Source organism: Pieris rapae, chromosome 11 (genome assembly GCF_905147795.1).
Source record: "Pieris rapae chromosome 11, ilPieRapa1.1, whole genome shotgun sequence".
In the NCBI taxonomy this organism is placed as follows: Eukaryota; Metazoa; Arthropoda; class Insecta; order Lepidoptera; family Pieridae; genus Pieris; species Pieris rapae.
Window position 1 is genome coordinate 3,630,969 of NC_059519.1, and position 19,343 is coordinate 3,650,311.

The window sequence follows — 19,343 nt, forward strand, 5'->3', positions numbered from 1 at the left end:
ATTTATGCAGACATGTATGGTTATTATTGTGTTAGTAACAATATTGTCCTACATATAATACTAGTGCCTTTGCTTTAAAGTACATTGAATCATGAAATTATTTAAAAAATTACCGTAACAAAATCACACAGAGGTTTTTTCCATGTAGGCACATTGCATCCATGTAAACAGCCCGCTATTACCGCCAGCATGCTGTAAGGGCGCTCCGCACGCGCCTAATCAGAGATATAGCTCGCTTACGTGGTTAGAATTTTGATTTCTTTTATTTAAATAACCTAGTCCTTATTACCTATAAATTTCTGAAATATTCTCGTGTTACATTATTTGACCGATAGCGCATTGGATATATGAATAAGACGTTGGGAATCAACTCGTATATTCTAGAACATTTAGTTAAGATACCTGCGACTTAATACGAAACGATGATTTATAGACAGCTGGACATAAACCACGGCGTTATGGAACCCCTATTTTAAAACATTTAAAACTGAATCTTAGAAGATTTATCATTCATAAAAAATATTTTGAAAAAACCCTATCAATCCTAAATCAATCTCAATCAAAATCTTTAAATTTATAAACCATACACAGTTATAAATATATAAATAAAGAATTATATTTAAGAATTTTTAAGAATTGTAATTTATAAAAAATAGTGTATCTAAGATTATGACCTAAGAAAACTTAAGCTTTAAACATTAATCTGTTTATAAAACCAATGATACCTATCAAAATATTCATAATTAAAAACGTCATCAAATCAAAGTTATTTAAATTATATCTTTAAGATATAATAAATATAAGTTGGTGTAATGCTTAATATGACAGATTGCACCCAGAAAGTTGTAAGTGAAAAATACAAGTTAGAGAATACTTACCTCGATCGCGTGTCGCATGATTAATAGCGACCCACGGGTTTCCCTAACTTGGCAACTTTTCGTAAAATATTGGTTATGTGACGACATCAAAAAGTTTTCGCCAGAATTTATTATTCCTATTGACGTTTCTAAGTACGTTTAATGCGTTGGAAGTAATGCCTATACCAAAAACAAATTATTTTTTTTTTAATTATAGGTTTAAAATATGTTTTTTAATGTTTGAAAATTTGCATTTGTAGAGCAATCTGGTTAGGTTGTTATATATATTGAATTTCAGTTTTAGTGATTGACACAACAATATATCAATCTTACAATACCGCTAGTTTTGCTTACTTGAAATAATGTCATACCACATACTTAGTAAGAAAGTCAGTATTAAAATTAGAATTGAGAATCGCTGAAAAAAGGTATGAATCTTTTATTTTCAAAATTAAAGAATGGAGCATATTCTTATCATATCACGCGGCCATAAATAATATATATAATAAAATATACATAATATACATAATAAAATAGGTAAGTACCTATAGCATTAGTTATTCATTTTTAATTAATATCATTACTATATAGTATACATGTTAATAATATTGTAAATACTATATTGTTGTGTGCATAAAATCTATATTTATAACGAAATAAAACTTCTAATCGCCTACAATCCATTTATACAAAATTAATTGTAACTTTTTCTTTTGTTTAGTTTTTTTTTAATGTGTAAACTACAAATTCTTTAATATTATTCTGATAACTGTTTACATGTTTGTTGTTTGTTCCATTAGTTTTGTCTAAATAACTATATTTTTGCAGTTCTTGTTTACCTTCCAAACTATGTATTCTCGCTGTGATTGTCTGGAAGAGATCGCGCGAAAGCGATAAATCCGCCAGTTAGCCTGCTTTTCATTTAATAGTAGTGTGTATATATGTTATTTGTAATAATAATACATATATATATATATGCACAGATTATTAGTCGTTCTTAATCTATTTTTACCCATTGTTCCAATGATGAATGTTAAAGGAACATTCACAGAAGGAATAAAACTACATTTCACTTTAATAGCTTTTATACAATCGTAAATAATTATATTTTAAAATATGTTAAATGTCGTGTACTTCCTTACATACGAGTATATCTGAAGTCTTACTCCGTGTTCTATTTGTTTTTACTCTGTAAAGTTCGAGTGCCTTACAAAGTTCCCTGAGTTAAGACAAAACACCGGAGTGTCTTATAGAAGCCGAATGACGGTGCTGTCTTGTTATTCCGGAATCCAATACTTCCATTAGTTGAGACAGAGTGAGTAATGATAGTCAAAATTGTTATTTGGGGTTTTAGACACTCACCTTAGTATTTTTACGCATGCCTTTTAAATATACCACGAAATAGATAGGGATAACCAATCTTGACGCTTTGACTTCGAATCTTTTTAAGTCCCTTCATAAACGATACAGTTAGGTTTGGTCGACGTGCATATTTCAGGAATAATAATTTTATGTTGGCTAGTCCATATTATATCAAGGACTTTATTTGACCAAATAGACTGTGCCGAGAACTGTAGAATGTTGAAGTTGAATTGAAAACAATGTTTACAAAAATAATAAACTTTATTACTTTTTTTAACGATATGTTAGCTTATACACACTAGTCTAATTTAATTACTAATAGATTATAGCTAAACTATAATAAAACAAATGCTATTATCACATTAACTATAATACTAACTACATACAAGTTGAAAATGGTATTGTTACATATGCTTTAATAATAATGTAGTGAATATTACCATCGATTATCCCGTATATAAATTTTATATTTTTATTAAATGGCAGGAAAGGTTTTGATCGAGTGGCTGTGGTGGTGGTAAACATTTTTTTTACGGCAAGGAGCAAATTGTAAAAGTCAACAATATTAAGTTTAATTTATTTTAGAAAATCCCTGAAATATCTAGAATTTTCTATTAACATGGTTTTGGTCAATTGCCAGCTGGTTCGCATGGGCCGTTGCATGCAATCAAATAATCAATGAATAGAATTTGATTTAAGTAAAATTGGAGAAGTATGCTTCGATGCATACACTACATTGGACATATTACAAATAGAAATTACATTTTTGAGCCCTTTTTTATTGTTAAATAAAACCCGAAGGCGACTTTAATAGACGTAACAGGAAGCAGTGAGTGTCAAATGCCAAATTGTCAACGACAGTTTAGAATAAAGTAACTTATTACTTTGCTAGAAAAAATACTATAAATATAAGCGTTTCCATTTAAATTTTTGAGACTATAAACATAAATATATACAGACATTACTCATATATATCTTAATTCAGGAAAGTATGATGAAATTATACAAATTGAAATTAACAATCGACTTTAATAAAGATTTTGTACATGGTAGAATTATTGTAACTGCATAGATCCTATAGTTCGTCTCGTATGCGTAGTGCGAGATCGTCATGCTGGAACCATGTTGCATATACTTTTAAAGGGTCGGGGGTTGAATGCCGGTGGAATGATATGGGACGGTCCCGAGCAAGCACTTCTCGCGGGTAATCTTGGGGGCGAGCCTAATATAAAAAAAGCTTTATTAATTATTTTATGTTTAATGTTTTGCGCGCTTTTAAAATTCAACGATAACAAACTTGTATCCTATAAATATACATTATAGAACTTCAAAAAAAAAATCAAATGATTTCTTCGTTACAGATGATATTTTTCAGATAATTATATAATTCTGTAGTTTAACATACACTATATAAACCACGAAAAAAATCACCTGATGGAAAAGCGGTGAATGCGTGAGGGGCACATGTAAGCGATGTGTTGCGCAGGCGCCGAGCGTCATATCGTCTGGTGCGCTCAGGGCTGCGCAGGCGCATTGAGATAGTAGCTTAGCTGCGCCAACGCTTAGAGCAGTACCGCCACCGCCCGTTATGTAATCGTATCCTTAGAACAATTGTTTAATATGTTTAATTGTTTAAGTATACGTTAATTCATATACTTGTTAACTAATATATTATAGCAAAGTTAAATTTAATATACAGTTTTTTAAATATTCTAAACGTACGTTGTTTTAAACGTAAATAGTAATAATTAAAATTAAATGTATGTTAAAAAAATATTATTAACTTATTTTTGCTAATAGCTCTGTGAAGCTATAAAAGGTAGGAAGGGTATTAGGCGAAAATTTATTAGCATTACAAATCCTAATCCTAATTTCCTTGTCAGTGATATAATAATAATAATTAAGCCTCATGTATTCCTTGAAACATTCATCCACTTTTACAAAAAATACACTTAAAATTTTGGCCTCCTTCAACTGGAGAGAGAGAAAATACAAAAATTGTATTTTCTTAAGTAGAAATTTTATTTTTTTAGAGTAACTATTAACTTGTTGGTGTATGTGTGTTTATTTATATAATTTCATATACCTTTATGAATTGCGTCTTTCTTTCCATAACCGTATCCGTATCGTTCGCCTAGTACTGTGACGTCACCACCACCGCGGTAACAACTCAGCACCTCGCATAACCTTTGGACCCTATAAGAGCATTCATAAAGTTTTCTTAATAATAATAATTTATTTCCAAGAAATATGGTACAAAAATATTTTAGTGGTACAATCTAAACTTCGCATATCCCGCCACACAAAAACATTGTACATACAAATTTATCTTACATAATTAAAAAGGAAGAGTTTTACATAGAAGTTAGATACTGAACCTAATGTGTGTCCCTGTTCTATTAAAAAAAAACACTTATATACTAGTTGTTTAGACACTGACATACCCAAGTATAGTGTCATCATCAGCCAAGAAAATCCATTTAATTTGCGGCATGTTCTGCACACGTCTCACGACTTCCTTTAAAATCGCGATTGTCTTCATACAATGTCCCGTTTTTGAGTTCGGGACACCGATGTTCGTCGCTGGCAAACTTGGATCTGTGAACAAGGATCATCATTCAGGGTCTGTACGTCATATCGGAGTATCGTGGTCAGAGGCAGAGGAAAAGATCTTACTACATAGCATGTAGTAAGATCTTTTCCTCTGCCGATTTTGATCCTTCGCCTCCTTTACAAGGATGTATTATTTTGAGAACTAGTCTTTGACTTGATCAGTCCATTTCGTAGGCGAAACGCCACGCGATCTTTGCCTCCGGTATTGTCTATAGAGATGAGTCCTGAGGATATCGACGCCCCTACATATTTCTTGTGACTCGGAAATAATGCGTTTTAGAATAATAATAATAATAAATAAAAATCAAAAACTTTATTTATGACAAAAAGGTTGTGACAAGGTTCATATACATATCGCTAGTCCCCACAGTAGGGAGCGGGAAACTAAAAAACAATTATTCCGTGGTACATGATACATGTTTAAAACAGTTTTAAAAAGTAGTGTTAAAAATTAAGAATGAGTGAACTAGTGTGTGAATGGGTGTGTATGCGGATGCATTTGAGAGTGTAGGTGAAAGTTATGATCGTACAGTATGCCTTACGTTAGTTTTTGAGACATCAGACAGCCTCTATAGATTTGAAATTCAAAATCCAAACAAACTTAATCCGTTAACAACACTAAACTTCTCAACTATTCTGGTTGCAGATGTCAAGGAAGAAATAGAATTCACTGATTATTGATTATTCTTCAAAGGTATAATAAAAAGTGACTTTTTTTTCAAAGCTACAATATTCCACATACCATTCTGATCGCTGAAGAAGTGCAAGTGCATCACATGTCTCCCCCATGTCTTCTTGAGTGCGCGCGCGCGTGTCGAGTGGAACGCGCTCCACGTCTTAACCGCGAAGTATATTGACTCTTCAGCCACACTGCCCTGCCAGATATTATTACCATTTAAATGGAGTAGATAATGTATTGAAATACAGGCAAAATGTAATATTTTGGTTTACATATTTCTTGTTTCTAATTCAAGGTTAAAATACGTGAATCTTATGTAACATAAACAAATTGTTCGAGTTTAAATATACTCTTCGAGTACGCATTTAGAAATACACAGAAAGATAAGATCGAATAAAAACATATAAAAAAATGTAGCCATGGTTGTGTAATATTAGTCTTATATATCCTATATTAGTCTTATATATCCTATATTAGTCTTATATATCTTATAATCTTATATTTGTAGAGCCATTATACATTGTTTAAATTATATTTTAGTTATTAATGGGCTCCATCCCTGTAGTCAAGAGCTCTTGCAGATTACTCTGTGGCACTACTGGTTTTTATATATAGAATTTTATTGTGTATAAAAATCAATAAATATATATGACATATTTTCGACTTGCTATCGTATACATTTCAAGGCCCCTCTAACCTCCGAACATTACAGTTAAAACATAAATTAGGCTCTATTTATTATATCATAGTATTTTTTTATCACCGGTACCATGTGGTAGGTTTACGCATCACGTGACGAGGATTTCTCTTAGGATTTCGAGGCTTCAGGTGGTTTAGCTTCAAGCCTTTGAGTTCATCTTATACTAAATCTTGAAGCTTTACTCACACATGAATCAAACTGCCTTGGGTACGTAGCACAGTTGTCCATAGAGACAACACAGAAACTCAAATCTCGGGTGAGCAGTGGCCCGGGGCTATCCCGACTTCCATAAATCAGACGGGCCAGTTCGAATGCCGGGTCTATTGAGAAATCAGCATCGATTTTGGCTGTGCCACTTTCCATTTTTTCTAAAACACTGTTAAAACAAATGATATTCTTTATAACTCTATTTCTTAATAGAACACAAATTGGTCACAATTTCTTCGTCCACCGAAGCGTCAAACAAAACTTTTATAATCATTTCAGTCAAGCAAAATTTATATAATAATATAATGTTTTTGGGTTGTTAGCGCTCAGCACATTTGTATAAAAAATGAGGACAATTTGTGAAAAAATATAGCAGAACATTGCTTTCAAATATAACGAATCATCTCTCGCTGACTACCATTTCTAAAAGAACTCAAAACGTCAAATAATCAACAACGGAAGTCCAAAATGTTTTTCCATTTTACGTTATTTATAATAATTAATTCGTTGTACTACTAACGAGAAATATTTTTAAAACAGTATATAATTGTGTTACTGTATATAATGTGATAACTTATATAAAAGCAATTACTTTAAACATTCACTGGTTTAGTGAGAAGATTGAAAAGTACAAACCCATTTGAATAAGTAAAATAGTGTTAGTACATGTTAGTTTAGCATGTAGTTACTATTAATTTTTACCCGCTCTACGCCCTTGACTTGCGAACTGGTTGTAAATGTAAATTTACAATTAATTTAATTTGTTTTTCTTGACGTTCATAAGTGTACATGTTTACCTATATGAATAAAGATATTTTGATTTGATTTGATTTAATGGTAACAGAAAAAAATACACAAGAACGTAGTGTCTTCGTCGTAATCGACACTGTTAGTAAATTAGGGTTGATAGATCGTAAATGTTCAAAGAAGTCTCGTAATAATAAACGTATTGAAATTCTTGTTATGCAGAATATACAACATTGATAGAGAATAACTTTAAAACCACTAGAATGATTATATTCTATTGTATAGATTGGTAAGAATAAATCTTTTTCTCTTCTGACCTTTCTATTAATCCCATCTTCATAGCAAAACCGCTGGCGAAGTTGGGATATACAAAACCACCATCGTCTTCCAATTCCTCAAAGTGCGTAAAGTGGTGTATGATAGTCGGTTCATCGTCACTTAACGGGTACCCCACCCACATTACATCCTGTCAAAATTAAGACAGACTTCATTAAAATTCACTTCTTCCATTAATTACGAATTATATAGCAGTGTTGACCTAGTGACAGCAGTGTGTGACTCTCACTTCTGAGGTCGTGGGGTCGAACCCCAGCTGTGCACTTATGGACTCTTTGACTCGCTTACGATGAAGGGAAAACATCGTAAGGATTCGGCACGCCTTATACCGAAAAAGTCCTCGGCGTGTAAGGCACAACAGGCGATCTATTTGCCTAGGAAAAAACAAATGATGACGAAAAAAATCCAAGAGGCTAGACATTAGAAGGTTGCATCGCAATTGTTTTTTCTAGAATTATTTTAACGTACAACAATAGAAACGGAAAATTGCATAACTTTTACGATTCCTGTTTTCAAACACTACCTTCTGTTTATCAGCTGCAGCCAGAGCCTCGAAAAGTTTTCCACAACGCACAGCGGTGTGAGGCTCCAAAAATAGGACCCATCGTACATCGCTACCCTTGTACTTTGTGAACAGAGGCCGAAAGAGTGGAATCACTGTCCACGCACCGGGAACTGAGAAATCTTCGTGTGCAATGTGTATAATTGCTTCTCGCTAAAAATGTTTGTACGCTTAATCAAGCTAAATCTTATCTTACCTTGTCTTATATCTTTAAACGAGCAATTCTTGTATATATATATATATATATATATATAATTGGAATCTCGGGATTGGCTCCAACGATTTTCATGAAATTTAGCATACGGGGGGTTTCGGGGGCGATAAATCGATCTAGCTAGGAATAAATGATAGAAAATAACAAAAAGGTCGTGTTCTTCCTGACATCTATCGGCGAATAATAATACTATTTTTTTTAAATTTACTTTGCTTTAACTTTCCTTTAACGACACAACAACACTAAAGCTATTCCAGCATTATATAATCTATATTGTTCATATTTCATCATTTTATTAGTATGTAATTCTTACTTATAATTAAATATAATTTCGAAAAACACAATTTATAAAAAAATAAAAATACCGAGCAAAGCTCGGCCATCCAGGTACTATTATATAAACACACATACATAAACATTGCACTTATACTCACGCCTTCCAATTCATTGACCTGATTCTCTATGTCCAATTTGAGTCGGCTAGCGACGCTGGCGTGATATGGCTCAGACTGGCCGATTATTGTAAAAACAACGTTTCTTGAATCTGCAACAAGTGACGTTTTTTGTAGTTTAATAAATTATTAACCGTGCGTTTTTGAAAAGACAATAACAGCGAAGCGACGTGACAAAAAAAGTATACAAGCTTTTTATATGACAAGCGGCGAATGGAATCGAAAGTATAACTCTTAGCAGTGCCTGAATAATTTAAATATCTTATTGACACAGTATAAAAATATCTACCACATAGTTTCTAAAGGGTCTTATATTTTTAAAATTGGCCGTACACAACGCCCACAATGTGTTATAATCATCAGCAAAGCGTGATAATTTAACCACAAATAGATTGCACAAATCCAATAATTCTTCGGAGCATAATCAAAGCGTGTAGTGAACCGTTTGAACACGGTACGCTTATCAGAAATCGATATCGATATGGTAACGACATCATCAAATTATGACAAATAGCTTTGAGCTCGTGAAGCCTGCGGGAACATCCATCATATGAGGCGTCAGGTACGTCCTGTCAAACTGGAGATTAATCAGATCACGGTGTAACGGCGATGATAAAACAATGGTAATACGATATCATTCATATTCATTTTATAAATAATTCGTGGATAAATTTTACAATAAATAATTTTATTATATTAATAATATAAATAATGTTAATGAGTTTGTGATAGTTGCTAGATGCAGGCAAGAAATTTTAAATTTTCGAAAAAAACGTTTGCCAAAAAAAACTACTCTTCAGGGGTAGGTAGGCCCTTTTGTGATGGACCCAAAGTCGAAAATATGTCGATGGGTTGTTGGGTATATACTAGTAAGGAAGCCTTCAATGGTGGATAACAAAGAAAATCAAGGTGATTCCAGTGAAATTTCATCCGTTCCGAATGTGCTGTTTTATTACATACCTAAAGTACATACATTTAATACAATGTAATTCGAGCGTTTGTCCAGTAAAGATCAGACATTGAATAATTTTTAGTAAAAAAAAAAAAACAGGTAATTAGAATTTCACAATAATTTAAATATGACTGCTCTAAAATCCTATACAATTTGGACGAATTCAGCACAATCCCAAGCTTCCAAACAAGAAACAAGTGCAGATGACAAACTGCAGTAAGGCCGATGAATAATTCAGAAGATAATAACCTGTGCAAAGTTGGTTGCAATCCGAAAGTTTTCGGGTCGGATTTTATCGCGTCCAAAGTTCGTGTGAACTCGCGCGTTAATATACTTCACGTTTGGCAGTGTCGGGAATTGGAAACGTTATAAAATACGTTAAACTGATTTTAATGTTTATAATATATTAAATTACATTTAGTGCCCATGCGAAACTTAATTATTATAAATAGATTGACGTCGCATTAAATAATAATATTCTTGAAAAAAAAAAAACTTCTAAAAGAAAAAAATGGTTACTACGAATTTACATTTTAAAACGAATTGCCATATTTGCTTAAAAACCACTCGCAAAATGGGCCAAAATACACGCATATTCATAGAAAGAAACAATTATGAGCTTCTCATGCAAAAAAAAACTTCGCTCTTATTTACAAATCCCGCGTAATTTCGTTTTAATCGCCTTTAAAAACGCCTCAGAATGAGACAGAGTGCCTCGACGTAATGTGTCGTATCTCAGGTGCACCTACATTATTCATAGCTTGCGAATTTATTTGACTAAGATTCCCTTCGAAGATAGGGTCAGGGATAAGCCATTTGAGAATTTTTCCACTTGGTCGAGCGTAGTAACTCATGATTTATGTAGTCAAAAGAATTTAAAACTAAGACATAAGTTGAGTGATATTAATGTAACTTTAATATTTGTTACGAATAAAGGCGAAATTTATATTAATTGTTGCTTTTAGTCTCTGCAATAAACACTTCTTCATAATTATACGTAAGTAAATCCACTCTGTCTTAGAGAAGTAACGGTCCTATGGTTTATAATACAAATGGCGTTACAACCTTTTAGGTCCTGGCCTCAGATTTTTGTATATATTCAATATGCAAGTAGGTGATTTGGGTCCTATGTTTACTCACGATGTTTTCCTTAACCGTGTAGAAATGCGCAAATAGTATGTCTGGTACAGCCAGGGATCGAACCTACAACCCCAGGGATGAGAGTCGTATTTTGAAACGACTAGGTAAACGCTGCTCTTTCGATCCTATTATATAGACATTACATTTATTATAAAACGTTTAAATCACGGCCCACAAACGTCATTATATGAGATAACACAGCGCTAACTTTAATTCGTTTTTTATACAAACATCTTTTTTAATATATATAACAATATTAATTAATTTAATATATATTTAAACGATTTTATATAACAATCAACCAACGTCTTAGTCGAAATATAAGCTTAATTATATAGATCTCTAATACTTATAAATATTATCGGTATTATGTATTATTAAAAAATAAAAGCTTTCACAGTACCCAATTGATAATTCTATTTTCGCAATTTGATATTCCATATCGCCGCGGGTTAAACTCAGTTTTCTGTAATATACCCCGGCTCCCGATAAGGTGCAAATAGCTCTGAACGTCATAAATAATTCGTAGCCATCGAATCGGATTCTATTCAAATCTACTGGGATTATCCCAATCCACGCTATCCGACAACTCTATGACTATATCGGCTACGTCATTTACAGACTATAAATAGAGCAACAGACTCGTTAATAGTGTATAAAAATCAATATTTTTAAAAACACAGATTACTACAGAACCTTTACTGATATTATTCGCAGGATCTGCTCTTGTCTATGTTTCGATTTCATAATATATTGTGAATGTGGCAGTAGAGTTGGCTGAAAATCAGCACAAGCTATGGTTAGCCTGGACCATGATGAGCCAGCTGCCTTTTGTTATATTTTTGTGTTAAAAAAGATAAGTTTGTAAGTACATTTACCATTTTATCTTCTGACAAAGGTGTGTTAAATATTTCGAGTCAAAAAATAGAAGACTGAAACCGCATAGAAATTGTATTCGTATTGGTATCTGTTACCAATCAATTAAAACTAAAAGTACAGTAAAAAACAATTCTGCCTCAAAAAGCCTAGGCGAATACTAACGAATGTTCCCGACTAACGATTATAATTTCTGCGGCACGTGCAGAAAACGAAATAAAATCGTTCAACTGTCGCCAGCACCTTGTCGAGTGCACATCAATAATTCGACTCCACCTTGTGGAACAGATTTCCAGACTCCTACGGGAACCGACCCGGTACCAAATAACCTATGTATTTATTTATTCATTTTATCAACATTTACAAATACATTAACGTTTCACGTAAGCAAGCGTGTTTACAAGTCAAACGCTACCTTGATTAGGAGTATGTTGATATTATTTACTGTATTTCATTCAGATTTTACTAATACAAATTACCCAAAAATAAAAACAAGAATACATGAATAAACAGTTTTTTTATATGGAATGAAATATGAAAGAAAACTTGGATAAATAAAATAAACATCATCAAATACTACATTCAATGATTAGTGAAATTGAATCTATACTATACGCTATAAAGTCTATTTCAGCTGTTTAGAAATATTTGAAAGAACTGGAGGAGGCGCCAGGATCCATGAAAAATGTGTTCTTTTTTAATGGAGGCAAACCGCCGCCCACGGACACTCACATTGCCAGAAGGCTCGCAAGTGCGTTGCTGGAAAAATGGAAATTATTTAAAAAGAAAGACCGCTTTTGTCCAAAGACTGCAAGAAAAAAGCATATGTTTAAGACCCTCTAATTTTAAAAATTTCATAACTAAAAGCATACCAATGAACACGTTGGATCGACAGCTTCTATTGTTGGCGCGCCACGTCTCATCCGTCACACCGCCAGGATTGGCGGTTTATTAATTATTTAATATTGAAATATCCAAGTTAATCATGTTGTGAATAAAATCAGAAAGGCAGTTAAACTATAAGTGGTAATCGTTGCCTTTATAAGACTTCAGTTGACCTAATTAGGACATTAAAAGAAGATGCATACGTCACCCTATCACGAGTGCATCTGAACATCTAACGACTATCGTACTTAAGCAGCTAGTAAGTGATAATATCTAGTTCATAGTTTAAAACTTAAAAGTTAAGGGTTTAGTCTAGACAACCTGACCTCGATACAGCCGTGTGGCCCATCACCTGGTTGAGTTATATAAATGAGAAAACCAAAAAATATAACTTACAACGACCTAAGTCTGGATATCCAAAGTTGCTCCCCTCATATTTAGAAATCAAATTTCCTTTAGTTTTTACAATCCATCTTTTAAATTTAATAATCGATATATTTTTATCTTTTCGTGTTTGTTATGTTTGCCTGCATGTGCCTGTCTCATTAAATCATGTACATACTTAATTTTTCTTCATTACTAATAATTCACTGTGCCGATCATTAGCAAGGTTTTTTAAATAAATTAATTTCGAAAGTAAAAATAATTATTTTTTAAAATTCATATAGAAAACTTACGTACACAAAAAATACATGTCCAACTCTATGAAGTTTTCAGCTTAAATCTAATAATAATTAGTGGTTACCTGGAAGAAATCGCTCGAAAGCGAAAAGGCCGCCATTTGCCCTTCTTTTCATTTATGTTGTAATGAAATTGAAATTAATTATTAAATTATAAATAATTAAGTTTTTATATTGTAATGTAACGAAGTGTTTATAAATAAATAAATTCTTAGCTAATCCTTAGAAACACTATCGAATAGTTTATGAACCTTATGGCGATATTACTTTAAAATATTTTGACGGGCTGGTTTCACGTTGTACCTAATGCTTATGAAACGAAGGACATTAAAAGAACCACCTTTTAAGAATCCAATTAAGGAAAGTAGCATTTATTTTTTTTAATTTTTGTGAAATGCTAACAAGACTTTATCTACATCAGTCTAACTCGGAAATGTATTTCACGGTCAAAAACATCGCTGTAACTAGATAAGTAAGAACTCCGAGGCATTTCTTGGAATTGAAATTCAAATAAGACTTCTTTATAAGCTAATGCTTTTTAATCTGATAATTCAGATTTAGCAACAAACGTCGATATTTTATCTCAGACTTACAAGTCTAATAAGTAATAACATTGTACTATGATCATGTATTTATTACTGTGTATGTTGCAATGAAGTAAAAGATTAGATTAATATCTCCAAATCTCCATACTAAGGAAGTAACAAAATGAGCGAGCGGCCAGTGTTGGGCTAGTGACAGTCTCTTCCCTGAGGTCGTAGGTTCGAACCCCGGCTGTGCACCAATGGACTTTCTTTCGATATGCGCATTTAACATTCGCTCGAACGGTGAAGGGAAACATTATGAGCAAACCGATATGTCTTAAACCTAAAAGTCAACGACGTGTGTCAGGCACTGGAGGCTGATCATCTTCTTGCATATTAGATATAAAAATAACCATGACACTGATTCAGAAAAATGAGGTCCAGGCCTTTGATTGAGCTATCACTAGATTCTCCCACTACCGATCTCTCTATGGAGTCCTTTTCTTGTGCCGATATACCAGAGAAAGTGGGAATTCGACTTGGTTGATACTTACCTACCTCCGGACTTTGATGTCAGTTTGATTGGTACTACATTTTAGTTTACACATATGCGTAATCTAGTAAGTTTTATTGTGTATTGACTAGTTTATCCGGATTTTTCATTAAGATACTTCCGCACAACCGTGGGTCCAAGGAATTTCAATATAACATACAATTTAGTTATCGAACATTGGTGAACGATAATAGCCAAATTATATTTAATCATACAATAGTTTATATTCCTGGCTAACATCATTTATACGCCTCAATTGAATCCTTCAAGTCCTATAATTTGGGTCTCGTTAAGAAGCCTTCGGTATTTTCAGTCAATTTCTTCAAAATACGCCTTGATTTGAACCGTTATTACTACTAATAAGGGCATTATAGTCGCTGAGAATTCTGAATTAGATACATATAGTGATGGTATAACTGTAAATATAACCAATGTATGTGTATAAACACAGTAACTTGTTCTAGAATTTGCGATATTAGCGACCACTCCAACTGTTACATAGAAATGGCCTTCTTAAGACATTTTAAAGACCAAAAGACGAATATGTAAGACAAGCAAAGAGTTTTATGTCACTATCAGATGGTTTGTAAGAGTTTAACAACTACAGTAACAAGAAAGCAGTGTTGGCGTAGTAGATTAAGCGTGCGAATCTAATTCTTGAGGTATAAGTTTGGATTCGTTGTGCACCAATGGACTTTCTTTCTATGTGCGCATATATCATTCGCTCGAATGGTGTAGGAAAACATCGTGAGGAAACCGGCTTGCCTTAGGGCCAAAAAGTCGAAGACGTCTCAGATACAGGAGACTTACCTATTGATTCACAAATGGTTATGAAACAGATAAAAAATATGAGGCCCAAACATAAAATTTTGACCTATATTATTCTCCACATCCCTACGAGCAAACCTCCTATATTGTCTAATGCTAAATCACTGCGACGACAATCTTATAATTACCTAACTTATTGCTGAACTGCATTTAAGATAAATGTACAGGATAGGCTTATAATTAAATAATAATGATTATTTTAAAAAAACACATATGGCTTGTAACAAAGTAGCTACAAGCCACAATATGTGTTTTTTTATTGATAAACATCACCTGGGAATACTCCCAGGTTTGAGTGTCAAAATGTTGTAATAAGAACCTTTTTGATGAGCAGTCGCCTCGAGTTATAAAGACAATTTCTGGGTAGACTTAGGAAGTTGACTAAGAACAACGTTTAAATTATGCGAGACGATGCAAGGAGCTTACAACTTTGTCGTAATTTCGAGTTTAAAAATACTAAAACCAAGTAAGCCATAGCTGACGAAAATATTACCACGGTATTAAAACTTATGAAGCTGTGGTAATTATATTAAGAAATTAATGATTATGAACATACCATTAATTTTACGTAATATGGCAGGATACTTACCCTCAATAATAAATTTGAGACACGGTATGACTACTTTATTGCACTTTTTCACAGATGTATAAAAAAGAATAGTTTATGATAACATTTTGTTAAAAAAATGCTTTGGTTATTTAAAAAAAATTAACAGTTAAGCTATTGTCAACTTTGGGCAAAATACTCTGGTAAAAATCGGTTGAGTACCTACTTTTCAATACTACCCACATATAACTAAATCTTATATCTTTAAACGAGCAATTCTTGTGTATATGTATATATGTAATCGGGATCTCGGAATCGGCTCCAACGATTTTAATGAAATTTAGTATACGGGGGGTTTCAGGGGCGATAAATCGATCTAGCTAGGAATCATTTCTAGAAAATTTCATTTTATTCGTGTTCTATCACACTCATGATTTTTTTCTTTAAATTAATAACTTTAAAAAACCAGTTCAATTTTTTTTATTATTCTGTCGGTAAGATCGAAAAATATTATTCATATTTCAACATTTTATTCGTATGTAATTCGTACTTAAATATAATTTACAAAAAACACGATTTATAAAAATACAAAAATACCGAGCAAAGCTCGGTCATCCAGGTCCTAGAATTAAAACCTCAAAGAGACATGTAAATATCTAAATCAGTTTTACGAACACCAATTGTACGTTGTCAACAATTAAAATAAATAATATATATTTTACTTTTATTTAATAAATGAGAAGTAAATATGTAAAAATCTTAGGTTCATAAAAGTTATCTCATCCCTAGATTTGCTGCGGGCAAACCTAGTAATATGAGCGGCGAGCGCAATTAGACTAATGAATGCTACAGAAATAATATTCATAAAAGCTACGGATACTCGCTTCTGTTAACACGTTTGCAAATTATCATTTAACAATAAACAAAGTAGTGAAAAACACATTGTGCTTGGGTCGTCTACATACGGTATTAAATTTTTCTTTGAAACTGGCGTGGAATTCCAAAAAAAATCAGCGTTAAGTGTATACGTTGTTTATTAAGATTTACCACGTAACATAGAGTCTATGTTGTCTGTGAAAATTTACCATTGGGTATTGAAGGATATAGTGTTAAGATAAATAGAACAAGGGTAGAACTAAACTGTTTTGTATATAAAATAAGATTATATCAATTTATATGTGTCATTTAGTTTTAATGATTAGTTGAAGGTGAGGTGAAGTATAGGGTATGTATGTGTATGTTATGCAAGTGTTAATTAAGCACAAAAAAATATTACATGGCCACATATATATCTAATACAGAGTATATTTTCTTTAATAATATAACACACTATATTCATTTATTTAATTACTTATACTAACAAAAAAACTACTTAAAAATATAAACGAATTTACATTCTCCTCTCAGTCTTTCCAAACATGTCACTAATATAGCCAGTTCTAGAATAGCGCGATTAAAAAATTCGTTAATATAATTCATAGCGCAATTATATACATTATTAAGATCTAGAATTTCATAACTTACGTTTTAACATATGTAATTTAACACGAAATAGTTGAGCAAGTATCTACGTATGGTTTATAATGTTTGACAAGAATGCTGGATTAAGTTTCAAACCTGAATCATTAAATATTCGTATAAGAATTATTTTAATCTACTTTTTTTATTTAAAAACTCGAACATAAATAATAAAATATGGTTTGAATGTTGCGAAGAAATGTTAAAGTATGATTATTTATTTTACGAATCCGCAAATATTGTGGTACAGAGATAGAATTGGGAAAGAAACAATAAATGCTAACTCATTTTATGACAAAATTTTAAATCATCAGTAGCACTAGTCAATGTCAATGTATTCTAATAATACAACACAACAGAATAAACATTAACATTATTCGAATTTAAATTGTACTTACCAAAATTTTTCGCGGCGTGGACGGAAACTATTATCAACAGGAATGCTCTAACTGCAACAAATGTATATTATTAATTATCAAAGTTCGAATACAAATTTAAAAATATTCATTCATTCTTTCATTATTTAAAATTTCAATATATTATATAAGGTATTTAGTCAACACTATTATAATCATCTTATTACCTCTCGCGATCATTTTGGCGGGAAATCACACGACAAAGCGTGCGTACCCTACCGCAACGGAGAGGAAACTATCGTTCCCAGATCCCAATTCCCATTTTCCGAATGCGCCATTCCGTTTTTCCGTGGATAAGCAAAGCTATTAGGAATACGTTTATCGCCCCTAGCGGTAGTACTCGACTTTATTTTCTGCATTGATTGAACATGAAAGCATTGCGGAAATTGACTATTTGAACAAACATATGTTTATAGAAATTGTAAGTGTGAGGTAATAAGTTATTTAGAATATGTTTTTGGTAGATAAACAATTCCGTTACTCAAAATAGCTATCTACAATCTATATCTAGTAAAGTCTATTATGTCTTTATTTTTACATCATAATTCAATAATAGTAAGTTCAAAAACTTCAATACATGCTTTTTCTTTTCAATTCAATATGCATATTTTTTCTTATTTCAAACCAAAAGCTTTTTAAGTCTTTATTATATTTAAAATCAAACTACAAGTTAATTTCCTGAATAATCAATACACAAATGAACCAAATAAATCCAGTCCTTACTGTTTTCTATTGAATATATCTACCACATCCAAGGGATTGTCGGCAACAAACATTACTTGTAAATTTGGTCTTGACTCGAATATGACCATTATAATATCTCGGACTGCCCAGAATATACTCACAAAATATAGTTACAAGCATTCTTTTTTTTTTGTATTAATGATGATGTTATTTTGTGCACCATTTTTTCTTTACAGAAGGCAATAACGAAGTCAAAACATTTATTATTTTTTAACTCATCAATTAAGCAGTAATAGATATTTTTTAAGGCTTAAGACAATATATTATTCAAGTTTTAGATATTTAAGTCTGTAATCTGTACACACATACAGCTTACATATATTTTATAAATGTTATATATACATTATTTCTATTAATGCTTTTATAATGCCATAAAAACATTCTCAGAAATTTAAAATATTGAAATGAAAAACCCTAATAGGGTTTCAAGAAATACTTTGATATGATTCATATTATTTGAATAAATATTCATAGCATCATATTCATAGTATTATAGTATTCATAGTATCATCTTTACATATTCTATAAATAAATTAAGTAAAAAGAAATTACAAATGTTAGAAAGTATTATTATAAAAGTAAAGCTTTTGCAATAGTTTGTTTTAATAAGAGAGAAAAATTACAAATATGGTATGTAAATATCATGACATATACATACTAATTTAAATTATCGCAGGCTAAAAGATTTCAACTTACGGTGATTATTCAGCTTCATTCTAATGAAAAGTAAATTAAATTACAATAATAAACTTTTTTACTATTTGTGCTGGTAGTACAAAGCTTGATAAAGTCTTATTTAACTTTTAATTAGTAACCATAACAATAAACAATTGAAACCTATAAATATTTAGACTTAAATTTGTGGTGAAGTTTAAACTTTAAATAAAACGTAAAATATTCCGACTAGGGACGTGATAATCGAATTATTCAACAATTTTGAATGAGTATCCG

At 31.9% G+C, this 19,343-nt stretch overlaps 1 protein-coding gene across 3 annotated transcripts; it reads right to left on the reverse strand.

Annotated features, from left to right (window-relative positions):
• Window positions 1–3,233: 3,233 nt before the first annotated feature.
• Window positions 3,234–19,238, reverse strand: LOC110997403 (beta-1,3-glucosyltransferase). 3 transcript variants are annotated; one of them, XM_045630200.1, is made up of 12 exons: window positions 19,089–19,234; window positions 17,816–18,001; window positions 17,631–17,681; window positions 8,712–8,821; window positions 8,025–8,216; window positions 7,483–7,631; window positions 6,398–6,587; window positions 5,575–5,707; window positions 4,664–4,817; window positions 4,306–4,415; window positions 3,651–3,820; window positions 3,234–3,441 (listed from the first exon to the last, which is right to left on the reverse strand). In XM_045630200.1, the coding sequence occupies exons 2-12, from the start codon at window positions 17,826–17,828 to the stop codon at window positions 3,295–3,297; spliced, it is 1,419 nt and encodes a 472-aa protein (XP_045486156.1). In that variant the 5' UTR covers window positions 17,829–18,001; window positions 19,089–19,234; the 3' UTR covers window positions 3,234–3,294. The 3 variants fall into 3 exon arrangements, with proteins under 3 accessions (XP_045486156.1, XP_045486155.1, XP_045486157.1); XM_045630199.1 differs by lacking the exon at window positions 17,816–18,001 and having other exon boundaries at window positions 19,089–19,238; XM_045630201.1 differs by lacking the exon at window positions 19,089–19,234 and having other exon boundaries at window positions 17,816–18,179.
• Window positions 19,239–19,343: the final 105 nt, after the last annotated feature.

Coding starts and splice junctions, on each gene's coding strand:
- LOC110997403 (XM_045630199.1), bottom strand. Junction 6,588..7,482: donor AAGATGGGATTAATAGAAAG/GTCAGAAGAGAA, acceptor TTGTTTTAACAG/TGTTTTAGAAAAAATGGAAA. Junction 4,818..5,574: donor CTTCTTCAGCGATCAGAATG/GTATGTGGAATA, acceptor CCTTGTTCACAG/ATCCAAGTTTGCCAGCGACG.